The sequence below is a fragment of the Columba livia genome, chromosome 8 (assembly GCF_036013475.1).
Source record: "Columba livia isolate bColLiv1 breed racing homer chromosome 8, bColLiv1.pat.W.v2, whole genome shotgun sequence".
Classification (NCBI taxonomy): Eukaryota; Metazoa; Chordata; class Aves; order Columbiformes; family Columbidae; genus Columba; species Columba livia.
The window spans coordinates 29,406,742-29,434,694 of NC_088609.1; the positions used below are offsets into that span (position 1 = coordinate 29,406,742).

Consider the following 27,953-nt stretch of genomic DNA (forward strand, 5'->3'; position numbering starts at 1 on the left):
TAATTGATTTTATAATAAGTGACGTGTTGGTTACTAACATTAGCGTATATAAACATTTCCACAAAATATGCCATATGAGTTTTATATAAAACTATTTAAAACTTAGAGGGAATTATCCACATTTCATTTTTCCTTTTCACCTAAAAGAAGTTTAAACAAGAAATTATGTGGCCCACAATATTTTAACCTTAACTATCAAGAGCCCTGTGCAAGACATTGTGCTCAACTGCAACAGAAAATTGGGGGCTCAGACTTGCAATCTTTAAATACAGAGAATTACTATCCACCTTGTGCTCTCCATCCTAAAATTACACTCCTTTCTCAGAATAATGCACCCTCATAGCCCCCCAGATGAGCAATGTGATATATCAAATTTAACCACCTTCTTAAATAGTTTTTCAATTTTATTTTGAATTTTGTCTAAAACTCAAATTTTCTTGTCAAATTATATATTTTTACTTCTCATACCTTGAGAACAGCCTTTTTGTGTCTATATGTATTTTTACATCTATAAATTTATAATTATCACACCCGTTTGAGCATACATACACATTTCATCATACACTGGTGATATCAGGCACTAGTACAATGAAGAGAAATTCTGACACTTTTGAACTTCTTGGATACAATAAAATATGTGACCTCCATACTACTCTGTACTACTCATGTCATAAAAAGGAATATCTATATTATGTGAAAGCTTTTCCTTAAATTTTAAATTTAAGACCAAAATATTCACAACAGTATTTATAAAATTGGAATGGAAGACCATTGAACTGTATTTATAAGACTCCACGCAATATTTCATAACTAGAAAAAATATTCACTTATTTTAACATGTGTGAAAGACTGGAGATCACCAGCCCTCCTAAGTAACATAGTAAATGAAATAGGATCTGTTGAGGTGTCATTGTTATAGACAAAAAAAATCATTGACATAGACTATGTAAAATTGTTGGCATAGTCTTTATTTTAAAGAGATCTCTGCAAGACAGTGAAAGACATTTTCCTCAGAAGAAATGTCACTAGGTAGTGATTTAGAAAACACTTTCATAATGCCTATTATTTTACATGCTTATGCAAACATAAAAAGCACTGAGAAGCTATGACACCTTCCCACTTCAGACCCCACAGTTTTGTTTTCAAGGACATTCTTGACATGTTATTTGGCTATAATAAGCACTTGAAAGTAGCATTTTCTAAGCAAATGAACAATTATCTTCCTTAATTAAGACCAAGCATAGCAAAAGATGAAAAAGAATCTCATCACGAGTAAAAAACCAAAACTTATTGCATTGTTTTTTATTAAATACAGAGTGAAGAGGAGGGTAAACGTAGGCATAGCAGATGTGTTAAGAGAGACAGCTCATTTTTAATAATCTGAGGTTTATTAGTAAAATATTATCAGTTAAAGTTTATGTGTAATATAATTGCAATCCTAACATCTAAAATTAGTTTAATGTATTTTTCAGGGTTTAGGCATGCATTTTCATCCAAACTGCGATCGTCTGGTACTTTACAATAATATCTTCTAGTTCAAACACATTCAATGCCCCTCTTATGTTGTCATGTTGAAAATAACCAGAGATAATACTTACTCATCTCAGTAATACCCAGACAGTGTGTACTATGACTCAAATGCAAGCAAGTTTTTTTCATTCAAAGATCTTAGTTCTCATGTTATAGAGGAATATTTCTTTTTCCTCAACTCAGGTTCTTCAGAAACAGGGTAGAATGTAGGATCAGTTACATTTATACAGTCCTAAAATTACATTCAGCCCTTGGAAGGCAACGGCGAGGCTGATGTGGTCCCAGTGAAAATGAGTTTGACACCCCTGCTTTAGGTTTTCCACAGCTCTTCGTGTATGTGAATACATAAGGAGAACAAAAGATCAAGGAACTGCGGTGTGTAGCTAGGTAGATTTTCAACAAGTTTATAAACCTTTCTAAAGAAGAGATAAAAAACCCCAAACTCTCTGTTGCATATGTCTAATACTCTTCGTAATATTGATATCAAAGTGTACATACAATAAAAAACACCTAATTTTCATAAAATGTCTATATAAATATATCTCCTTTACACAGTCCTCACAGTGATTTCTACATGTAAATTAAACGTTTGTTTTAAATGTGCAGTTGTCAGAACTTTGGGTTTATCTTCATATTTCTATTAGAAACCTTCCTTCGCCAAAGAAAGTCTCAGATAAGAATATTTACACAGAAGTATTCTATATTCATTCCATATTCCCCCTGGATTCGTGTCAATAAACTTATTAAAATTCTGTTGTATGTATTTGAAAATAATTTTGTATTTTCAAATAGGGACTGATAAACTGCACAGTTCTCATTCCAGTCGTCCTTGCTTAGCATCACCTATTGCTCCCCATACATCAAAGACAAACTCATCTGGAAATGCAAAGTCTCCAAGAGTTTCATCCAATGCCACTGCAAATTCATCCGGGTTTTTCTTGTCTCTTCCAGCTTCCACCATTGTTGCAGCTAAAAAGTAACAAAACAAAATAATGTAATTATCATGAAAGTGACAGCTACCATAGGGGCAGAATGGTTTTTGAATGTCTATTTTCAAAACTAGGTAGCATCATTTTAGGGAGATGTAAAACTTACCTACTGAATTTAGGACTTGATAGGAATTATGTACTTAAATGCCCCACACTCACTAAATTCCACTCTGATAAACAAGAGAGATTCTTTGGAGTGTTCATTATATATTCTTCTGTTTGTTTGGCTAAGGTTAGATTTTTAATTCAACAAACCTTCATTTTAATCTTATTTAATGATATCCTGTATTCATTACTGAAGGCACATGAAGCATGGGTCTATAAACAAGGTGTAACAAGACCCGTGCCAGTTCATCACTAACTTCAGTGAGTTTGATATGAGTTTGCAGACCTAAGCCAGAAGATGAAAAGGCAAACCCAAATATTTTTCTCCTCTAAACAACAAAAAAAAAAATCTCAGCAAATCCAAGTTTAAAGTGGCCAAGGTTTTTCACAGAAAGCCAAAAGGCATGGGGTTTGAACATGGAAAACAACACACAGCCTGCATAATAGATACATGCAACCAAGCCAGTATGGGTTTGCTAGCGACAACATATTTTATGAGTTTAAATGTTTAAATGTCGAGTATGACCTGCATTTAGAAAGGACTAATGATAAATAGGCCTACAGAAAAAAACTGAATAACCTATTTTAGGAAACAAGAATTCAAATATTAGGCCAACAAACGTGTTGTGTAAAATACAGAGAAAATTAAAATCTGGTTTGTTAGGTAGTGGACACAGTATGTTTGCAACTGCCTGAAAGAAGTCGTGCTCTCGAGGAATTATCATATGACCTCAAAGAGATCTGCGTAATTTTTCAGTTTGATTTTATCTAATTTTACTTATCTTTAGCTTAATTTTTTTAACCCCAAAACCACCTCTTGTAGTAAAGAGACCGAAGCATTTATTGTGAGCCACATTATTCTTCTGCTTGGGTCTACAGTTTTTTCCGTACCATTCAAACTAAGGAGTAACTAATTTTAGTGAATGAGTTTGCTTCAATTATTATTACGTCCAGCTCTGAAAAGCAAACCTGTAACTGATAGCACCCTCAAGGCTGGGAAAGTTTGTGCTTATTCCACCAGAAAGTGAAAAAGATCCAAGTTACTTCTGGAAGTCTCAGCCAGATGGTTCAAATGGTGCAAAAGCAAGGGCAAGGCCTTGCTGCTGTGCACAATAAACCAGAGCCACTAAAGACTAAGAACATCTTAACACCTAGGAAAGTTAAAACAGAGATGTCTGGTACAACAGAGGTGGACTGTGATATCTTGTACATCCATGCTGTCCAGCATTTTCTTTTATTTAATACCCAAGTATCAGATTTTATCAAGTTTTAGACTTTAATTTGGAAATGGCTACAGTGGGGTCGCTGCTTAAGACTCAGTCCTTAGCTGCTGTGCTCATCCCTCACCACTAGCTGCTGCACAGTCTCTCAGATTCTAGGACGAATCACAAGTCTATCCCAAACAACACTGGATGCTGGCAACCCAGAGTTATTAGAGCAAATAAAAACTGTGAGGGCTCAAACCTCTCTCGGTCATGGTACCCACACCTCCCTGAAGGATGAAAAGTGTCAGCACAAGAGTTCCTCCTGGTTAAGCCAGGCCAGAAGAACTACTGGCAGCAGGCTATCATGGTTTGAGGGATGCAGAAGATTCTGTAAAACTGACTTAGCACAAACACCACTGCTGAATGCAGTTTGTTTTCTGAGCTGTATCTCTGCTCCACAGCATCTGTTCATATTCACAAGAAATTACGGTATTGTACAATAGATGAAACCCTCAAAGTCTGCTTCGTTTTGTGACTAATTTGCACACCTGCCTTAAACTGCAAGATGTCCTCCATCTTTTGTTATGCATCAAGTAGCCACCAGTTTCTTCATGAGCATATCAAATTCAGGTGTCACACTGAAGAATTTGATAGCTTCTTTGACTGAGAGAACTGGGTCTATTCAGCCTGGAGAAGAGAATGCTGAGAGAGGATCTTAAAAATGCTTATAAATATCTCAAGGGTGGGCATCAAGATGACGGACCAGACTCTTTTTCAGAGGTGCCCAATGACAGGATGAGGGGCAATGGGCACCAACTGAAACATAGGGAGTTCCACCTGAATATGACAAGAAACTTCTTTACTTTGAAGGTGCCAGAGCCCTGGAACAGGCTGCCCAGAGAGGTTTTGGAGTCTCCTCTGGAGACATTCAAAACCTGCCTGGACACCTTCCTGTGTGATGTGCTCTGGGTGAACCTGCTTTAGCAGGTGGGTTGGACTAGATCTCCCTTCCAACCCCAACCATTCTGTGATTCGGTGATTCTAGCCTTTTTTCAGAGGGACATTCAAGTGGAAAATATGTGTTACGGTGCCTGAGAAAGGGAAAGAAATTCTGAAGCCACAAAAGGCCACCTGCACTGGGACCATCTGCTGTCTACAGCATGCACCATTGTTGTATCACATGGCAAAATCTCTCTGATAGAAAGGAAAAGAAACCACCCCTTTTCTGAAGTTTTGTTAAATGTATTTAATATTAATTTGTTGACCTGAATCTCAGCTCAAGTTTATTGACAGTTAGGAACTTCTGGCAAACAGTTTGCTGTTATGCAAACTTGCAACAAGCTGTGAGCAAACTTGAGCCATGTTCCACATTGTAGATGTCAACAACAGTCATTCTGAAGAAATTTGACGTTTTGGTTTTAACTACGTTCAGAAGTGAGGCTCCAAAGAGAATCGCAGTGTGCCAAACTACACAAAGCACTCCAAGGAAAATTTACGTAAATCTTGACAAACAAACCACTGTGATCAAGACGGTTCAAGTGTAACTCAACTTCCTGGGCACCACTAGTGGTTCTCAAGGACTCTCAGGACCTGCTTCCCTGCCAGAAGAAACTCTATCCCTGTTGTACTGCTTCTTTCTGTGTCCCCTGTGTCCTGGGACACTGACTCAGAGGAGTCTGGATAGGGAACAGGCGTTAAACAAAGGACTCTGTTCCTGACAAGCAGAAGACAAATATTTGTCCTATCAATGCCACCCTATATCCCCTGACACCACGGCCTAAGAAGGTATTTGCTGAGGAGCAATCTTGAAGGTAATGAGGTGAAGGTTGTAACTTAAACTTCACAGATTTCTGCATATGAAGCAGGATATGAAATTACTCTGTAGAGACACTGGGAAAGGGTTGGTAGGAGAAGAGCTGTGCAAGATGACGAGCAAACATAAGCAAATAAGAAAAAAAAAAAGGGAGTTTATGACCTTTGAAAGAAGGGCAGGCAACTCAGAAGGACCACATGGATGCCATGAGGTTATGCAGGGAGAAAATTAGAGGAGCCAAAGCCCGACTAGATCTTAACCTGGCTACTGCCATAACAGACAATAAAAATGTTTCTATAAATAGATTAGCAACAAAAGGAGGGCTAAGGAGAATCTCCATCCTTTATTGGATATGGGCACAAACATAGTGACAGAGGACGAGGAAAAGGCTGAGGTACTTAATGACTTCTTTGCCTCAGTCTTTAATAGTAAGACCGGTTGTCCTCTGGGTACCCAGCCCCCTAAGCTGGAAGACAAGTGCTAGGGAATACCTCTCTCAAGTAACAAGTGATAGGAAAAGAGGAAACAGCCTCAACTGGCACCAGAGGAGGTTCAGATTGAACATTAGGAAAAATTTCTTCACAGAAAGGGTTGTCAGGCATTGGAACAGGCTGCCCAAGGAAGTGGTGGATTCACTATCCCTAGAGGTGTTTAAAAGACATGTAAATATGGTGCTGAGGGACACATGTAGCGGTGGACCTGGCAGTGCTAGGTAACGGTTAGACTTGATTATCATAAAGGTCTTTCCCAAGCTAAACTACTCTATGATTCCACATCTCGAAACAGTTACTTATCAACAGAGCGAGGATCTAGACAAGTGTTCCAGCAGAAAGAGTGAAAGCCAGGAATTTAGCCAGTTTTGAGATAAATTGGTCAGGATACATGAAAGAGCTATATGACAGACAGCAGCGATGAAACCAGGTAACACAGCACTATATTACAGTCCAGATGCCCTAGTTGAAAACTCAGAATTACACAGTAACCAACTCTGTCATTAAAAGAAAACGTTGCTTCAAACACGATTTTCTTTAAAGGCTGAGCTTCCCAAATTGTAAAACAGAATCTTAAAAATAATTTATTAGAGATTTACAAAACTTGAAAACAAAATCCACTAAACACAGGCAATCAAGACAATTTTCAACCCAGACAAGCAAGAGTCAGAATGTCACTGCCGCCAGACAGCAGCAGCCTCAAACAAGTGTTTTTATCTGTATTAGGCAACCGTAATCAGCGCTACCAGGATATATTTAATGTACTGTGTTTATTAAAGCACATTCCCCTTCTCAGATTCACCTGATGTAATGAAATACAGCTCTGTGGAAGGATGTCTGTGCAGAGTGTCGGTGCTGATCCCTACGTCATTAGTTCCACGCATAAAGAAACACCACAGCTGACCAGTCTTCTCTATCATCCACTGTCCCTATTCCCATTTCCCTGAGCGTTGAACATGGACACGGATGGGATGGCATCCCCAGCCGCACAGCTGTGCAGAACGTGACTGTTTACACAGTGACATTTGCAACGCCTGATTCCCAAGGCAAATCAGAAACAACTGATTGCCAAGGCATTTAGCAGATACTTGCCAACTTGAAGAAAACTTTACTGGTTCTCAGAGGGCGACAGTGCTGTGCCAAATCGCCTCCACTCCCCTCCCTTTCCCCCGCTGCTTCTTGTAACAGCTGCACAGTAAGTGATTACAGGAATTTTATTCCAATGGAATATTTTTCCACACTCTAAATAGTCCCAATTGTTTTCAGATTTTTTTTTTTTTAATCTCACTTCAGGCAATGGTCATACCTGAGAAATTTTTACATAAAATGTGAGAAGTTCAGCACACTTAAAAGTGATGAAAGAAATTAGAAGATTTCTCACCTTTAAAGGAGAAGCTCAATATCAGGCTTCTCCAAATATGAACAAAGTAGTATGTTGGCTTGTTAAACCTACTCCCTTTAAAATAATTTCAAAGATTTTTCACAAAATCCTTATTTTCACTTTTGATAGACACATGCAGCACAAGCCATGAAAGCTACAATCTGCCGGCCATTGTTATTATCTGCCTTACATAGCGGTTTTGCTATCTAGAGCCTATCTTGTACATTCTAAAAACCTTTTTCAGAAGTCTCAACAAGAACTTCAGTGTTTATTTAGCTGTAATACTACCAGAAGCTTTTGATTTCGTCAAAATGCAACAAATATTATGATTCTGTCCTTATATTTTAAAAGAGCTAAAACTCACATTCAGTTCCCTTACAACGTGCGAGAAAATGAGGTGTGTCATTGCATTACTTGGGTTTAATTTAATGATAAACGTTGTCAGATCTGGCGCTCAAGGAACCATCAGAAAAACAATTTCTTTTTGTTTCTTTACATTAAGTATTATTTCTTCTTGAAGTGGATAAGTTTTCTTGTTTAACCAGACCTGCTACTTTTTCCTTTTTCACCAAACTCCCATTATTCTCTCAGAGTAAGTGAACAGTCATAAACAACATACCCCAGAGTGTATACAATAAAACCCTTTGGGAAAGGAAGTTTGGTGACAGAAGGAGCAGAAAACAAGAGACCTGGGGTGACTATCGCTTCAGTCAAACCATTTCAAGATAAAAACAACTATCCAATAATGCTGGATGAAGAAGCCTGGGTGACAAAAAGTTTTTAGGACATTTTGACTAGCCAGTAAGTTTGATAAATGAAGTCAAGAGTGCAGAAGTGGATTTGAAATTCTTTTAAATAGAAATGGAGAATATGCAAAGATATGTAATGTCTGACAATATCATAGGGAACAACAAAAAGGCAATAATCATCCAAAAGCATAATACCAGAACAAAATATGAGTGGATGAAGAGCTAGCCAAAAGATGCTGAAACAGAAAGTTGGATGTGAAGCCCTTTTTGCCATCATTTTTCCATCAGTAGCATTCTGAGGTTGGATCCCATAGATTCAGGCTTCCTCGTGCTCAAGTACAGTCCGTAACAATTCAAGCCCCACTGATTAAAAAAAATAAATGCCACCAGTATTTTTCACTAAGACTGTTTCCCGAGTCCCTCCCATTAATCAACTGTTCATGTTCCTTTACCGGAAAGTACTGACAGGATTTAAAATAACCTGAATTATCTCCTGATGGCACATTTATGTTTTAAAGAAGGCTGAAGTCAAGCCTTGGCCCAGTTTCTAACGTGTCCATAAAATGGCTGAGTAATAAATTTCAAGAGCCAAGTGTCCCTTCTGCAGATTAAGTCCAGTTTTCAGTAAAATGAAGAGGTAAAAAGGTAAAAGTGCATTCAAAAGGCAGGTATGTAAATCTCAATGGCATTTAGATCTCTGCAACCCAAAACCTGTGCCAAAAACCAAAAAGTGCATGCCTGTCGTTAAATTATTTCCAAGCATTTAGCTCCAGCTTCAGGATTTGTGTGTGGATTTAGTCAGCCATTCTGGAAACTGTCAAGATACTTAACAATGCAAAAATTAAGGGCTTTATCTCATCTTTAATTCTGTCTGTAATTTTACATTATTTTTTCTTTCCTTTCTTTCTGGCTTCTGGCTTAAAACTGGGGCACTTCTTTAGAATTCAATCACGCCATGGAACTGTCATTTTAATGGAGATGAAAGAGCAATATTAACTGACATTCAAAGCTTCTGACAAACAGAACTGCATGGGAGTGAGCAATGATTGAGATCTTAATCACTTGTCGGCTGTCGCATTGTGATGACTTGCATTTTCAACTAATCCGCCTTGAGTAATGAGTGAAATTTCTAGCTGAGTGGTGATTGGCGTTCCTGAATGAATCCTTTCCTCATATTTCATTTTCATGGGTGGCTGATCACATCCAGCATATGAAAAACTGACATATGTTAATTGAAAAGATTTGTGACAGGTGATTAGCTCTCCTTTCCTGAAGAGTCCTAGAGTTGTTCAATTGCTTTCAATTGATCAAACTGTTTTTTGTCATCACCCTTGGCCCTCAACTCTGAGATCCGAATCTTCTGAAATTACTTCAAAGGTGTGAACTAAAGCTACATGAACCCTGTAGTCTTTGATTCCTGTGAGTTTCTCTTTGTTTCACTGCCTGTTTGGGAGGAAGAGAAGGAAGAGATGAAGGGCAAAACAACCTTGTTGGGAAGAAGAGAGTATCTTTGAGGACGAAGACCTCTTCCTTCTTTGAGCATTCTCTTAAGGCATTCTTTGCAACTTTCTAAACTACATACTGAAAGATGAAGGATATTAGATCTTTTGGAAAAAATAAAAATCAAGGAATTCACAGGAAAATTCCGCCAGGTGCTTGGCAGTCAGCTCAGCCATATGTCCTGAAAGCTGAACTCCCCAGTCAACTATACAAGAGTGATCCTGTTACGGTACAGAGAGCCAAAAACACAGGGAACACCTTGTGTTCCTTCACTTCCTTGTTCCAGAGCAGAGAACACCTCAGCATCCCAAGAAACTGTGCCCTAGCCTAGGATCAAAGGGTTCTGGGCTGCAGACATCAAAACCAGAACACCTTTAGCCACTTATGCCTGTAGGGCGCAGGGACCTTGGAGGTAACCTGCAAGGACAGAGCAACAGGCAACAGCTGCGGGACAGAAACAGCTCCCAGAGGAACGGCTGGCACGAGACTCCAGAGCTTTGAAGCCTGAGCCAGAGACCGACCAAGCAGCAGAGGCTGCAGGAGAGGGACAGGCCGTGGGATCCTCCCAAAGCTAAACAGAGGGTCAGCACCACACGTGGCTCCTGGGAGCATATTTCACAGCAGGGGCAACACGTATTGTGGTTGTTAGGAACAGAATTTTGGAGAATTTTTAGTTTTCTGGGAATTTCAAAGTTTAGATATTAGCTACAAAACAGAATTTGTAAGTTTTCGGCAGCTCCGCTCTCTCTTCTGTGCCAGGAAGCCCACCTCTACCTTAGGCAGTGGGACAAATAATATTTTACCTACAATTTTTCCTGTGAGAAAACTAGTAGAAGCTGCTGATGAGATGCTTGCTTGTTAGAGCAGTCAAGGCCAGGGAGGATTTTCACAGAATCGCAGAATGTCAGGGGTTGGAAGGGACCTGGAAAGCTCATCCAGTGCAATCCCCCCATGGAGCAGGAACACCCAGATGAGGTTACACAGGAAGGTGTCCAGGCGGGTTGGAATGTCTGCACAGAAGGAGACTCCACAACCTCCCTGGGCAGCCTGGGCCAGGCTCTGCCACCCTCACAGGGAAGAAGTTTCTTCTCACATTTAAGTGGAGCCTCTTGTGTTCCAGTTTGAACCCATTACCCCTTGTCCTACCATTGGTTGTCACCGAGAAGAGCCTGGCTCCATCCTCTTGACACTCACCCTTTATATATCTGTAAACATTAATGAGTCACCCCTCAGTCTCCTCCAAACTAAAGAGACCCAGCTCCCTCAGCCTTTTGGCTATTCAGATAATCTATTTTTCTCATTTCTTGGTGCTGCCTGTCCAACCCTCCTGCTTTGCCCTTAGCTTCTTGCCAGACCCATTTTCTCTTCTCCTTTGCCTCCCCAACTTCTCTCTCATAAGAGGTTTCTTTTCAAGATCACTTTCCATTTAGCTTATCCTTTCCTAATTCTTGGATGACTTTTTCAGATATTACCATAACAATAAATACCTCCTTCTTTGCCTGAGTATTAGCAGCTCCACAAGATCGTATGAGGACTACACCTGGTCACAGCTGCTACAGCGGCACTTCTTACCCAGCCAGACTGCGGCTCCTTCCCAAACAGAAGTTGCTATTTAGTTGTTGTCAGATTAACAGAGAGAAACAACAGCTGCAAGGACGTTTGGTGCAGTTTTAAGGAAATGATGACACTGGGGTTGAATAGTTTCTTTCACTATAAATTGCTGATTGTGATAGCTAGTAAATATTCTGCGAAATTTCCCATGTTCTTCAGAACACAGACTTTAGAGAATTTGATAAATTTGTACAATTACTCCATCAGTCCCCTTGCTAAATAGTTGCCCTTTCACTGATGAAAATCTTGGATTCAAACTTTAGTGATCAGCTTCGATGTGTCTAAGCCAAGTGGCAAAAGAGCAAAAGAGTAAATAGACACGCTTACCCTTAACAATCTTTAAATGTGGTACATACAAGCTCCGCTACAAAATACACGCCCGAAAAAATACAGTAATGACAGTTAATGGCAAACAACTAAATAATTCACGCAATAGTGTATAGATAATGTGCAGGAAGAATAGAGGATTAATTAATCACATTATAAGGTTTGTAGTGAGGGATTCTTTTATCAGAGACATACATTTGCAGAAATACAGGCAAGTTTTTGAGACTGCATGCTGGACAAATTTTGCTTTGCTTACATCTGGAAACAAAGGTACTCAATAGATTTTAGACTATAGAAAATGAGAAATTATTTAATCTTGTAGTAACGTAGCTGTTAAAAACTCACCTAATTCAATATCTCTTATCCCCATGTACGTTTCAAGAAGCTCATCCACTTTTTTAATGGCTTTTTCTTCAATTTCAGTTGGCTTTGTTGAAATAAAGGGAGAAAAAGAGCAAAAGTATGATTATATCCATGCAGATACTAAAATAACCAGCAATTCACCACTGATTATCCCTGCTCCCATCCTACCTAGACTTGCAAAACCTGCAAGTAAAACACCCTATTCCACTTTTTTCACCTCTTATCAAAAACTTGAGCCTTCCTCCACACAGCTCTCATATTCAAACTGAACAGGAGCCTTACATCTCCTGACAGATGCTCATCAAATCGTCATCATTTTTAGAGGAACTCAGAATAAATAACAATTCTTCTTCCAAACCCTAATCCTGGTTTTACAACTCTTAAACCAGCCCAGTGCACTTTGCAGTGTCAGAAACAGAACCAGCTCTTCAACTGTCGCCCAGCTTTTTTCCCTGTTTCCCTCTTTTCCACACTCCTTGGTGTAATCTATCTTAAATTCATCCATATGATTCATGACATCTAAGCACAGGCTCTCTGTTGGGGCTCTCAGCCCCATCCTATCCCTGCAAGTCTTCAACTTCATAGAAGCATTTCTGCAAAAGGCAGTTTTCTTCTTAAGTCCCGTGAGTTTTGTAACATCTAGATTTTTCCTTCCTACTTTACCTTATCAACCATGGGGAAGGATAAATCAGGTACTAGATGATTAAACTATGGAAGGGCCCAAACATAACCATACCATTTCCTCCACAGTAGCAGGGCCCTTGGTTCTCAACCGAAGTGTTTCTCTCCCTCTGGAGATTTTAGCTTCTGGCAGAGTTCCACCTTTGGACCTTGGTTCCAGCTTTTCTAAAGACAAAACAAAGGACAACAAAAAGAAAATCAAACAAAACTAAGTATATGCTACATCAGAATATGATGTATCTGCTTTGGTTATCACAGTATCACAGTATATTTGGGATTGGAAGGGACCTCAAAAGATCATCCAGTCCAATCCCCCTGCTTTGGTTATCACAGTATCACAGTATATTTGGGATTGGAAAGGACCTCAAAAGATCATCCAGTCCAATCCCACTGCTGGAGCAGGAACCCCTAGGTGAGGTCGCACAGGAACATGTCCAGGCAGGTTTTGAATGTCTCCAGAGAAGGAGACTCCACAACCTCCCCGGGCAGCCTGGTCCAGGCTCTGCCACCCTCACTGAGAAGAAGTTTCTTCTCAAATTTAAGTGGAACCTCTTGTGTTCCAGCTTGATCCCATTACCCCTTGTCCTATCATTGTTTGCCGCCAAGAAGAGCCTGGCTCCACAGGCGCTTTGTATAATTTTATTTCCCTATTCTACAGGAAAGTAGAAGTATTTATTACTTACTATTAGATATCAGCTGAAGTCATCAGCCAAATGTTGATTTATCCTGGTCTTTACGGGCAGATTACGTAGCAGGGTTAGCACTGCAACATTTCACTGGTGAGGCGGTGCAGACACCACTGCAGCGCAGGTGGTGATGGGCCACATTGAGCTGAGCCAGCAGCTGGATACCAGCTGTTACACAGGCAAAATGTCCTTGAGTAGGCCTGCAGGAGTTTCTCCCCTGGTTTCACCCACGTCATGATTTCACACTTGATAAATCACTACCAAGAATATCTGGATTTAGCCAAAGTCTTCTTTACCTCAATTCAAGCTTTCCTTCTTTAACCCTGGGCAAGGGCACCCTAGTTAGTAAAAGTACTATGGAAACATTTAAGATTTGGCTGTCTTTTTCTAGGACATAATTTTACATTCAAGAGCCTTGCTTTAATTTACTTACTGTCATGGGAGTTACATAGTTAATTTGGAAAGTGCTAGAAGAGAGGAGATAATTTGCAGAACTGTTTTAAACTGTGCTGTTTTCACGACCAGATTATTCCCCCTCTTAACAGCAGGCCTTTCTAATAAAATGTCCTTGAAAGCAAGGCTTTAACATGCTATCTTCATTTTACCCAGGTAGATTTACGCTCATAATTCTTCCACAAGGAGTCAAAAGCTCAGATTATTTTGCTGAACAAGTCTTGAAAAATAAGTTTTGATTGTGTTTATTTTACCAGATAGATATGGCACAGTCTATTACATATATACTTAGGATCGACAGTTATCCTTCATCTTTTCATTGCTTCGAGAACAGTTTAAAACATCCTTAAGATTGTCATCAATTCTGCTAGACTTGTTTGAAAAAGTCATTCCTGATAAAACATACATCTTTTTCTAGCTCTGTCACCATGATTTAACATAACCTTTATTTGCAATATTTCAAACAAAAGCTTTCTGGCCACCACAAAAATTATATTTCATGCTCACATAATTTAAATTTAGAGTTTGCGTTATGCTGCTTTTATTTTCTATTAATTTTTCTTCAGTTCGGAGAGGACTAGCTTGTGACTGGTAAGGACCAATCTTATTCAGAGAAGTCTTTAATTCTGTGCTGCAAGTCTTGCCTAGAATAACTGAGGCAGCCTGTGTGCACATGATAGAGAGATATCCAACCAGTAAATTATATTTATTTCACACAGATACCAATATCTTATTCCTACACCCTCACAAACTTGTGTTGAAACTTGCAGGAATTCAGCACCTACTTGTCCAGCAGGATCTAGCTCATTCGCCATCTCCTCAGGGGCTTTCTCAACATGCTGCACCTTAAACACTATCAAATAAATTTGTGCCTAAAGCCTAACTGCACCTAAGGCAGGATAGTCTAACCTATTGGGCAATGCAACTTGTAAATTAATTTGTGTAGGGTAAAAAATTAACATGCATCTTGTAAAAATCTGTCTAAAAAGCTCTGATTGCTTGTTAATTCAATGTCAGATTAAAGGCATTAGCAGGTTTCCTTCTCTACATCACAGGCAGACTCAAAAGTATCTTAATCACCTGACTAAAGTAATTACTATTAAATAATGGCTGAAGAAATCAATCAAGTGCTGATTTACCCTGGTCTTTAGAAACAGACCATGTAACACATTTTGTATTGAATGCAAATTCTAGACCCCTATTTAAAAGGTATTCCCATATTACTAATGGCAATGCTTTGCATATGTAATGCTACTTTAGCATAATATATAACACACACACACATTTACTTAACAGGAGTATCAACTTAAAACCAAATGCATTAGAGATCAGCTCATAACTTGTATTCACAGAAACACAAAAGGCAAAAAGAAACCTTCCAATTTCTCTCATTTTCCATTTCTGCTGCTATCCTGACACCAAGTGTCAGGACTGGTATATGACAGCAGTTGTAAACTACTAACAGAAAAAAAAAGAGAGATTTGAAAAACAAACATCTCAAACTATTGCTGCTGTGGTGAAAATGGTGATTTTTAACTTGCTGTTAGTGCAGCCATGCACGAGGAGTCATAAACACTTATAATTTACAAGTATTTTGAAGCTTTTATTATAGCAGTAGGTATGCATTCCTCCTATATAGGTATCACTTCCTCATAGTGTGCAGGTTGTAGGTAGAAACAGAGCTTTGCCATACTGCTTTCTTCCAGTTCTGAGTGTACCTGCTGTATGACCAGAGATCCACCAAATGTTGGGGAGGGCAGACGGGGGTTTCTGCAGTGCCTTCTGCATCTGAGAGTCCTGTCCAAAATGAGGGCTCAGAAAGGGAGAACTCTCACACACAGCTGGTCAGGGATTATGTATCAATAAAGGAAAAGAGGAGGTGCAAGGATCAGCACATTAGTGAAGCGATCCATGCTTTAAAACTGGGTCTATGAGAGAATTTCTGTTCTTATTTTGTATCATCTCGTGACAGCAAAGGAATCAAGCGACTGAGACTCAGGCTGAGGCAGCGCACACCAGGATGACTGCTGGAGAAGGCAAGAGAGAAGAAAATCCATTCACGAATTTCCCACTTCAAAATATATATATATATATGCATATAGAGAGAGAGAGAGAGAGAGATATATAGCTATATATATATACTTTTTTTGTATCAGTTATGTTACATTGAGTGGACACCTGGCTGCAATCTGAAAACAAACTTCTAATGCAATGTTGGGATTTCAATGTCCAGTGAATAAGGTGGACAGTCAGGTTACTCACCAAATGCTTTCATAGGCTCTATCAACTCCAGCTTCAACATCTGACCTTTCTCCAGATCTTTTAGCATTTTGGCAACCTCATAATGCCGACGATCTGCCACATTTTTTCCATTTATAGTCTCTATGTGGTCACCCACACAGATCATTTTGGTTTGGTCCATAAGGCTACCCTCTTTGATTCGCTAGAATTAAGAAACAAACAAACAACAAAAAACCAACACAGGATTAGAAATCTTCCTTTTGGTAAAGAGGTGACACCACAGGGTTTCAAGAATGTCAGTTAACAACATCAATAGGATTGAGTTTATTATACCGGTAGTGCGTTTCGCCTATAAGATTTTCATAAAATATATTTTGTAAAGGTTTATTTTTCAAAATACCTTAATAAGCATTGAATATAAAATCAACGGGGAAAACAAAAATATACTCATACTTCAGAAATTAGGCTTCTGAATAAGCTAAATTTTTGTGCTTAAAACCAAACATGAATGTGTCAGTAATGTTACTGTTTAATTGAGTTTGGGGTTATTATTTTGATTTAATAGCTTGACAAGCATAGGGACAGAACTTTTCTCTTTTCAAGTATGGTCCAGGGACGTGAAAATAATATGTGTGATATACTAAATAGTGACATACTATAAAAGGTTAAGACCCATCTATAGTAATAAAATTTTACCGTTTTTCTTATCAAGCTATACAGATTAATATTAAAGTGTTTCCTCTGAAACACAGAAAAATAAATCATTTTATATGCTATCTCATGGAATACAAATGGTTTAAAAGTCATTAAATATAACAGAAGTTAGTATTAATAATTTTGGGGAAGCAGAATTTGAAAAATGGGAAAAAAACCCCTAATCTTTAAAATACGTCAATGATGTATCAAGACAATTAAAAGACACTTCAAATTTCAGTGATTCCATTTATTGTTGTCATATTTGTTTATCATGTGCCTACGTCATGTAAGCTGTTAGCCTATTTAATAGAGAAGTTATGACACAGAATATCTTGTATTTTGTAGAGATACAGATTTCATTCTAATATCTTCCTGAATACGGTTCTTTTCAATAACGACTGATGCTCAGGCTAACTTTGAGCGAGATAACAGTGAGACAGGGGAGACAAACATATCACCACCTACTCCTCTAACACCTTGCCTAGCTGCAGAACTATCTCAGAAACCTGCTCCTAGTTGATGTGGGCACATCTGAGCCCACACAAGCGCCTCCATCTGACAGAGTCAGTGGGAAGTGTGACAGTGCTCAGTGTCCTACAACACACTGCAACGATTTTTAGCTTCAAGCTGAATTTAACTCTTTCTAGCGCTTTTTTCTTTAACCTAGCCTAAAACAATAAAGAAGCCTTACGGTGAAGATATCATACACATGCCAGAAATTGGGTCCCGAATGTGTTTCTGGTATCAGGTGCAAGGATTCAGAAGCGTGCCCGCCAGACTTCAATTAATGTTTAGTCTATGTGTTGAATTCATTCCCATTTAGCTTTGCTTCTTCGCTTGGATCCTAACACCAAAACTGTTTAAGTAATATTCACTGGCTGTATCATTTGTGCCAATATCAAAGACTTTATGACTTAGTTTCTATCTTCCATTCAAGTTAACTGACCAGAGACAGTCAAGCTACGTTGTCACAGTAATTAAGATGCAATTGATATGCCTGTATTTCAAGTGCTCTACAGACCATTTAGAAGCAAAGATCTGTTTCCTACACAATGCCTAAAATTAATTGCGCCACCCTATTTTATAATGTCTCCTTATAAACCAGTCAGTCGTGCTTCAAGTTCTACTGTTATTCTTTGAATGGCTGATTCCACAATGCATCTCCCCATCTGGCCATGTACCCAGAAAACACATTTGTGAAAGTAGAATGACATTGGGTTTCATTCTTAGCAATGCAAAAGAAATATTTAGATTTCATAGGAGAAGAACCTGCAGTTCCGAGTGTCAGCTTTAAAAACCATTCAGGTTATATATCAAACCTAGAAACTGCTTTGTTTTTCAAAATGCAATAAAATTACTATAGCCTGTAACAGCTTTCAACCCAAAGACAGGAAAAATTTATATTAATTGTTAAGTAATAATGAAACACAGTAACAATTTTTCAAGGCAAGCAAATATATAAACAAAAATAATTCTATCAAACTATAGAGACAGTCACTGTTTAGCCATTACCTAGAGAACCAAGTATTCAAAAGATGCAGCTTTTACATTTGCATATGTATTTTCTATGCTGCTTTTAAAAATCCATTAGCTAAATCTGCAGCAGCAGCAAAGCGAGCTCCTAGAAGCTCCTTTAAACTGATGCATTCCCACAATGACTGCACCATTTTCATTATCCTGCTTATTAGACTAGTACAAGGACAATGACATATTTGTTCAGACAAGTTTTGTACAGTTTACTGGAAACCACAGCTTGTCTTGCTAATGTGGCGAGGGTTTTCCAGTCTGCTCCAGTTACGCTGTGTGACGGCTGTTCTCTCCATCCATGTTACCAACAACACACAGAGAGTGTAACACTGTGCAGTGCTGCACACTTGAACTTTAATCACTGAAGCTTTCAATGCCTTCTTTTTGAATGCCACATAAGCAGCAGCGTGACTGAATGTCATCGGCTGCATAGATGCTACCACTAGAAATTCAGAGTTCTGTGCCTCTAAACATAAAAATAAGGCAATGATTTTGTCAAACTGCTTACTGAGGCCTCCACTGCCTCTCAACTTTCTCAAGCATTATGTCAATCACATTTTTTCACAGCAAAGCAAGCCTATTTCTAAACCGCGTCTTATTTTATATCCATGGTAGCTAAGGAATGAAGAGAGAATACAACCTCTCCATACAAGCTCTGTTTACACTAGCAATGAGAACAGCAATTGAGACAGCAGTAACCAAAGATAATTGCCAGTGCCTCACTAATAATGAATAATTTGAGTAGATTAAAGCAAAACATCTAAAAATGGCAGAAAATGTGACTAAGGTTCCTAATGTCTAGCGAGATGGGTAGCATCATTTCTCTACTTGTCTCAAAACATACTATCTGGAGGTCATATAGAAGCGGAGGAGGAAAGCAATTATGGTTAATATATTGTACGTGTTACTGCCCATAATTGTTACTAAGGTTAATTGTGCTAAATTATGTTAATCCATATCTTTAGCACCTCTTAATTGATCCTACCCATCTAAAGCTGAAAAGCTGAGAAAGCACTGTACTTGCACCTATTCTTATACAGCACAAAGGCTTCTGCCCTGTGAACTGTCATAAGCGCTGAAAGAACTTGATCTCGTTATCACACGAGTGACATAAGTTCTATAAGCAGTTAATCAATGACATCAGAAAATCACTTTAAAAACAAAAAGAGGGGGCAGATGTAAGCAGTATCTAACACCTACCACCTCAAGGTAGCTGATACACGTTACAGAAGCAATGAACAAATGAACTGATTTTGAATGACACGCACTACAGAAATAGCTGAACTAATTTTGAGTGATGTGCCTAAGAAAAGCAACTTTATTTTTTACTTATCATATATATGATAATAAAAGATTTTATAGTTCTAAAGGATCATTAAAATAATAACTAAACTGTGATAGCAACAGAAGCTTCTATAGAACAAAGTATTTCCCTGGCGATTAAATTTACCTTTATAAACGCACAGCCAGTTCCATTGTCTGTAATGGTAAGCCCAAGCACATCATCAGTTTTAAGAATTTCCACTTCTTTTCGTTGTCCTTTTATGTGGGCAAATATAAAATCTTCAAGGCCAATTTGTGCACCTAGGAGCTTGTCCATATCAGCTTTATGAGTGTTCAAAGTGCAAAACATGATCTGTGCAGGAGGAAAGCAAACACGTTAAGTTTAATGGTATATTAGGTTCAGTGAGCTCGACAGGAAGAAAAAAGGAGAGCGTAGTTCTGGCCTCCGCAACAGATCCATAGCTGAAATCCATCCACACACACGACAGGAAGCATCAACAGCTCAAACTCTGCAGATAAGAGCTGGCAGGGAGCAAAGGAGAGAATCTGTGTGAGCAGCCTCTCACGGCCTGTCCCAGCGCACCAGCTCCGACACAGGCGCCTCAAGCTGGAACAGAACAGCTTGTTCTGGAGGGTAGAGCGAGCAAACCCAAGAGCCACAACCACCTTTTGCTTCATCATTCACCCAACTCAAATTAAGCAGGGTTCAAGCATCATTAGGGACATTGCAGGGGGGCTGGACTAGATGACCTTTAAAGGTCCCTTCCAACCCAAACTATTCTATGAAAGCAGTTTCACAGAGAAAAAGGGAGCTCATCAAAACAAAAATGTCACGAGATGGGATAAAATGTTTTACATTCCTCCATGCATTCCACTATTAGCTCAGAGGACATTCTCTCAGGCAACATTGCTTAGTTCCCTACCCTTCCTCCAGCATAAGCAGGTGTCATCTCTGTTCAAGCTTATTAAAAGCCATTTTTTTCTTCGTTAATCAGCCTTTCTGAGGGATTTCCCTTCAGCACTGTGTGTTAAGCACTCGTTTTTCTCCCTACACTTATACTAGTGGATCTTAAACAGGGAGATTTATCGTCCCGGGCATGGGCAGGGTGAGACTAACCCAGCTGTACTGCTCAGGGCAGAGACAACCCTTTTGCCCACCCTGGTGCTGCACAGAGGAATTTGGCCAGTCCAGGCAGTCTTTGGGCTTTCTGCTTCTTGAGTACAAGCCGTACCAAACAGCCCAGGCAAAATAAAAGAAAACAACTCGATGTTCCTGCTCACAGTCAGAGTAACCACAGCTCTACTGGGGGTGTGAGGGAGGCCTCACAGCCGCCTCCTGGGCAGCAGCCAAAACAGAAGCTTGGAGAATCCCTGAAATCTACTTCACCAAGGCAAAGAGCACCCCTAAAGACCATCTTTCACACACAACCGCAAGCAAGGGGAGAGGAGGAGCCTTGCTGTCCCATTTGACCCTCCAGCACAGGTGGCAAAGCCACAGCTGCAAACCATCAGAGAAAGGCTCTGCCACCAGCAGGACACACATGGGCTCTGGCTGGGAGACACAACTCTATCGCACAAGAACACTTCAAATGCCTTTTCTTTCCTTCTCGCATCCATGGATGACAGCAGAAAAATCGAAGGGAAAGTCACCAACCTATTCAAATCTATTCCAGGTCAAACAAAGGGTGAATACTTTTCCTAATCTATTTCACAGAGAGCATTTACAGTTTCTGAAGCTTTCTAGAACTTTGATTCTGTAACTATGGGTGTTTTGGTTTTAAAGACTGCAAGTTTAGCAGTGGGGTGGTGTTTCTTCATGAGAAAGGTCTTATTCAGTATTTGTTTATTGTTTTGTTTTTTTTAAAAAAGACAACCAAACAAACCATAACAAACCAAAACCACAACAGCCCTGCTTCAAAGGCTAATTGCTTATTTCATATGATCCATCAAACATCCACTGCAATCTAATCAATCTAATGCCTCACTTTAACAATGAGAGTGGTAACATCACACCCTTAACAGACATTAGTTTTATTCTCTCAGGTAATGCAAAGCTTTTCAGTTAACCAATACTCAAGCAGAAACATCACCTAGAGAAATGCAGCTGGTTTTAAGTAGAAAATTAATTTTTATTTTATAAATAATAATAATCAGCACTGTTTTTAACCAAGAAGGTTCCATTCAAACAGACTATACAAAGTTCACTTATACGCTTTTAGCTCTCTCTCAAGCTACATAACTTGGCCAGATTACAGCTGCAACTCAGTTCTTACAATGAACAAGCACTATGTCTTTGCATTTTAGACATCAGCATCCTTCATCTGACCTTGTCAAACAGACAATCATCTAGTAACTACTGTCACACCTTTGAATAGATAAAATTGGCAACTGAGAAGAAATGTGATATTTAGAAACTCGATCCAGAGTTTCTCTTTTTAGACCTTCATCTGGCTGGCATTCCTACTACAGCCTATAAGTCTGCAGAATTTTCTGTGAGTCAGTTCTGTACTAACCACAAGAGCATCAGCCAGTCAAAAATAAAACTTAAATCATTCTTCATCCTCTTTAGTGAACAACTGCTTTTTCTCAGAACAGATACATGCAAAGAGTAATGTACTAAAGATGTATCTACACAGGATGATATACAGTTACACCGGCTATCAGTTACAGCACAGCTCTATTTGAATATGACTGAGACCTGCCAATTCAAAAATGATATTTTTTGGTAGATTTTACAGAGGTTTAATATAGGTACCTAAACACAGCTTTATGCTTAAACAACAGCTACTATAGTACACCTTCCATTCACTCAAAGTGTGGTATGTTTTTAGTAGTAATTTTCTTACCCAGAAACGAAGCAAGAAAAAAATTCAATGTGTAATTTTCACTGTTAAGTATTTTCTCTCCCCTCTTACCCGGAGCCTTCATGTGTATTTAATCTTTAAGTCGGCATATCAGTGCTGTGACATTTCATGCCAACTTTAGCAAGATTTTATAAATGATAACTGTTACATAAGTCACAAAGTATCTAGGATACCTCCTTCACTGTGAGAGTGATCTTGTGCGGCACGCAGAACGAGGGAATTCCATTCGGCTGGTAGGGACTGGGGGCTTATGCACAACCTTATAAAACAGGCTTGTCAGATATGATTATTAACAGATTATTCCTGGCCTCAGTATTTTCAATAGGAAGAGACAACATTAGCCAATAAAAATAGGGTTACGCTGGGTGTTATATAAAAAAAACCCTTGTATTAGCTAAGAGAAAGAGGGTTACACTATGTGTTACATAAAGTATATATGCAGTGCCATAGTGCATATCCTGTATACCAGTTATATTCTCATCCTATGTACTAAGCTTACACCTCGAAAAGAATTAAAAAAATAAGTTGACTGATAGATGGCACACTCAGAAGCATTTAAAAGTGCCTTTAAAATCAGTAGATCTCAGAAAACTTTACAGAGGAGATAATAACCACTTTTTTCTATTAAAGAGGTGGGGAAATGGAAATTCTGCTTCTGAGCAAGATGTAACACCAACTGACATATTTCCCTATATAGGTAGACGTTATTATATCAAGAAATCACTAATGTATTTTCTAGGCACCTTACTTTATCCTCCCTGAAGAAAATGTGGGAGCCGTGACCAGCTATAGCAACAGGCAGAGCAATACATTCTAGTGTGCTTTTGGTACCCTACCAGGAACACAACTTTGCCTCCCCAAATACGTTCAAAGTACTATAAAATAAACATTCAGTGTTCTATTGTTCCCTTTTTTTAAAGCTAGAATGTACAAGAATTGCAGTGTATGGTCTTCCATACAGTTTTAAAGTATCTGAAAAAGGGACCATTAACACAGCAAGCATCATACGGGTGTGAAATTTAAGCACTGCTTAGGGGAAGGGCAAAGCAAACAATTGTTGCCATAGGGCTGGGAGGAGGCGGCTTGTGGGGAGTGTTTAAGTTTGTTCATTTAAAGTCTCCAATCTGCAGAGATTGCAAACGTTTCAGCAGATAAGCGTGTACTTTAAAACTTCAAATAGTTTGGTGATGAGGATCAAATACTTCTGCAAACGTTGAATGCAGCAGAGCCTCACAGTATACTTGACATGAGGAGGAAAAGCCCGTGGAACAACAGCCCAGACACAAGCTCAGCAGCTGAACTGAGAGAGGGAGCTGCGTTTCTGCCCTTGGTGCTGCTGGAAGGTCTCCCTTTCCCTGTGTTCCCCTTACAAAGCCAAATTCCTTCCACCGTGAAAGAACAGCAAGCTCCGTGGACTCTCGACAGACACACCCGCTGAGCATTCAACTTACCTCACCAGCCCCACCATAGCTCACCTTCCAAAGCAAACACAATAATCAAAAGTGTAAATTACGAGTACACAAACTGAAAGTCCATATAGCTTCTGTGGCTGACCATTTCCTCCTCATCTGATCAAGAAATCGCCCTGCTACAGTTGGACTTTAATTTCCACATTCCCAGTGCCCGATTAGCTACTTTGAATGCTTTAAAGCCCTACCATGTGCTCTCACAGGAGCACACCACCCCCAAACGCTTAAACAGACCCACATTGTCCTTTGGTCTGTGCTCATTTATCATACAGGCTGCACTTAGCACATTCACCCTTACAGGGAACATAACAGTCCCTGCTGCATTCATTCCCTGATAGCTGCAGTGCAGTAGTAATCCTAAATGGCCAAGACCATACCCAAATACTTTTCCTTCTTCATCTTCTGTTGGAAAAATGAGGGAGATATTTGTGTTATTTATGCAAGCAGAAACATACACATGACAGTGGATGGTGTTAGCTAAGAATAGCATCTATGTATATATATATATATTTAGCTCTGTGCTTCCTTGTTGAAACTCTGTTGAAAAAAACGAAGTTAAAAGTCAAGAAAAATGCAATCTATCTCAAACAGCATTAATACTAAAGATACAGGCAACCCCTTGCTAGAAGCCATCTTCACTCCTCCCTGTGGAAAGAACATTCAGTTTGGACCCGGAGAAGAAATGCTAGTCATGGTAACAGCAGAGAGGTAGGCAGAACATCAGGTTCAAAAGGGATAACTAAGATTTATATTCACCTTGGAAGATGGATGAAGAACAAAATACCTAGACAAGAAAAGCTGTGTACAGGAAAAGCTTCAGAAAGCTGCTGTTATGGCTCCCCCCATCACAGATACCTAGCAAACATCACAGGAGGGAAGGAGCGTCCCCTTCAAAGCTCTACCTGTCTTGTCTGTCCCCATCCTACCCTACTCACGATCCAGGTCTGCACAGAAGTTTTTGTCAGCGTCTGTCCAACAAATACTGTGTTTTGTACAAGGTTTGCTCTGTCACTGTTGGCAGTCAATCACAGACCCTGGAAAGGATTCTCCAGCAGAAGCTAAACTCGGCGGGTCCTGTGAGATGTGATACCAAGAAATGAGGTGCTGTAACCATGTGGAATCAAAAGGAGAAGTGACAGACTACAAGTATAGCTCATCTGGAACTGTACTAAAACACTGAAGTAGGAATATATCCAAGAATACATACCCTTACCTACGCTGCAGTAAACTCACATATCATATTAAAGGCATTAACTTCCGTAACAGCTCACCAAACGTTCTCTACACTGAGCTCTTCCTCACCCGCCCCCTATTTTCCACCTACAGGGCAGAGATCCCTGTGATAGTACCTGTTTCCAACGGCATTCAGGTATCACGCTGCTCACAGGATTCAGGATAGCTGGGTCACAGAAACCTTTCTGGCCAGATAGATAACACCTACACATGGCATTTGAGTACCTTGCTATCTTTCAGTTTGCTGAGGTGTAGCTTCTGGCATTTGTCTTTACACCAAACTGTCTGTCCAAAAGCAGTTTTAATTAATAGATAATACCATTTCAAACATCTAGCCTTTGCTTTCATTACTTCCAGGAAGCTCAGCAGTTGCTAATAAACTCATTCTTTCATGGCACCCCCTGCTATTCGCTCATCTATCCCTTTTTATGTTGTCCATCCAAAATACTGTTGCAAGACTCTCAGACTCAGGTTCTTCACTCTGTTGTGCCACCTGTACACCAGGAAACGTTTTTAATCACTATTTTCATTTTGTACAACTTAGTTTCTTAAAGCAAACTGAATTTCTTGAGTAGAAGATTTTAAGTTCAGCGCCTGCAGCAACAATTCTCCGTCCACTTTTAGCAACAAACCCCATTTAAGAAACCAAACAAAACCCAAGCACCAAAACAAAAAACCCCAAATAAAAACAAATAGGAATGAGACAGTAAACAGAAAAAGAGAAAAGAAGAAAGAAATTTCTCCAGTTTGCCCAAGGCTGGTTATTAATGAAACGTGTGGTGCTTCCTCTAAAACCTTCTCCTACATCTAGCAGGAGAAATGGGAGTGCACCATTCACATACAACTGAATTTCCTGTTCTTTCTCAAGTCAGCGGAGCCAAAAGATCAGTAACAAAAGTTCAACGGTGAAAGGAAGAAAACTAAAACAGAAGATAACCTGGCAACTGCAAGAATTTGAGAGTACAAGGTATAACTGGAGGCAGAGCAGAACAAAAGGGGAACAGCAGCTCAGTATGGAGAGAAAACAGAGAAGCAGAAGGTCAGAAAGCAGCTGGGAAGGTCTGGGACATAAGTGCATTGGCTGGCAACGGTACTGGTACTTCTTAATTATAATACTTAATGCAACAGTGACTGGTTAAACTGTATTCACCGCCACGGCCACTTCTACAGTTTGCAATGCTGCTAGGCAGGGCCACAGCAGACTCAGAACAAAGTCTGTGGTAAAAGTCTTAATTACTTTTAAAAAGCCAGCTACAAATAAGAAAAAAGGGAAAGCTGTATAGCGACACACAGGCATAATGAAATGTTAGCACTTTGTTTCAATTTGCCTCTCAGAGGTTAAGGTTCACAGCACCAACCACGGAGGAAGAACTTGATATGGCCACTGCCTTTTAACTGGGAGAAAACAATACATTTGCAAACACAAATGAATCATTATCCAAACAATGTTTTAAACTTGGCTCGGGAAAAAAAAAAAAGGCAGCGGAGTTAAGAGAAAAATTATGCTACAGATTGAAATACCTTCAATTAAACAGTGGGCCTTTTAAAAGTAATTAACTTACGAAGTAGAAAGCTTTCCAAACATCACATTCAGTTGGAATTTTAAAATGTAGTCGGATTTAAAGCATTTATAGCCCCCATTGCCTTCACTTTGAGTGTTTAACCTCATGGATCCATTGATTTTTTTTTTTATTATTATTGTATTCTAAACTGTATCGAATCACTACAGTTAATAATTCCTGCACTGCAAGTAATTATTCCGCTCAACCGCAATACAAATGGTTTGACCCGGTGCTGAACAGTTGTGTTGAACAGCGGGCCGGCAACAGGTTAACCAAGACACTGGAGATGTTTTGGCTAAAAGGACAACTGTTTTTCTGTGTAAAACTTAAATGCGGTTACGCTTCTATCCTTTCCAGTATGGCAAAAGGAATTTCCCCCCCCGGAAAATACCCACGTCCACAAAACTTGGCAAAACCGCGTCCACCGGCCGCTCAGCCCAGAACCGCCCCCGCCTCCGTCCCTCGGCTGCCGAGGCCGCGCCGGGAGCCGCAGCGCTCGTACCTCGGCGGGGTCGATGCCGAACGCCTCGGCGATCTTGTTGTAGAGCTCCCGGGCGCTGCCGAACCCCTCCACGCGGCCCGTGGGGCTGCCGTGCGCCAGCTGCGTGTGGAACTGCAGCCGCGACGCGCTCGCTGCCGGCGCTGGGGCCGCGGGGGCCAGGGCCGCCGCTTCGCTCTCCACCAGCTTGGAGGTCTCCTTGGACTTGTGCTTCTTCTTGTTCCTCAGCCCCAGCGGCATCTTCCGCGCCTGGAGCGGGCTCCTGCCGCCGCCGGCTGCCCGCGCTGGACTCTGCCCCCGGCGCCGCCCCGGCCCCGCACGGCCATGCCGCCAGGTGAGGCCCGGGCCCGCCGGCCGCCCCGCCCCGCAGCCGGCCCCGCTGGAAGGCGGCGGAAGGCGCGGGAGCCCCCTGGGGCGCCTCCTCTTCTCCCCGCTCCCCTGGCAGCTGGGGGGGCACCAGGCCTCGGCCCCACCGCTGTCCCGTCCCCCGCTTCAGCCTCGGCCGCTGGGGGGTCGTGCCCCGCGGGCCCCGCCGCCCATTGAGGCCACAACCAGCCGTAACTAAAGCAGCACGACACGGACTTGGGACAGAAGTGACTTCATATAAACAAATAAGTAATCCTCCCTGTCCGTGATGCTGGCTAGGAAGGGTTTGATTGTGGGGTTTTTTGTTTGTTTTTTATTTTTTTTCATA

The 27,953-nt window shown here is 40.2% G+C and overlaps 1 protein-coding gene across 2 annotated transcripts; it reads right to left on the reverse strand.

Annotated features, from left to right (window-relative positions):
- Nucleotides 1–943: 943 nt before the first annotated feature.
- On the reverse strand, nucleotides 944–27,627 carry GIPC2 (GIPC PDZ domain containing family member 2). 2 transcript variants are annotated; one of them, XM_065071316.1, is made up of 6 exons: nucleotides 27,263–27,627; nucleotides 19,799–19,984; nucleotides 16,147–16,327; nucleotides 12,801–12,910; nucleotides 12,047–12,128; nucleotides 944–2,499 (listed from the first exon to the last, which is right to left on the reverse strand). In XM_065071316.1, the coding sequence occupies exons 1-6, from the start codon at nucleotides 27,497–27,499 to the stop codon at nucleotides 2,345–2,347; spliced, it is 951 nt and encodes a 316-aa protein (XP_064927388.1). In that variant the 5' UTR covers nucleotides 27,500–27,627; the 3' UTR covers nucleotides 944–2,344. The 2 variants fall into 2 exon arrangements, with proteins under 2 accessions (XP_064927388.1, XP_064927389.1); XM_065071317.1 differs by lacking the exon at nucleotides 27,263–27,627 and adding an exon at nucleotides 20,299–20,325.
- Nucleotides 27,628–27,953: the final 326 nt, after the last annotated feature.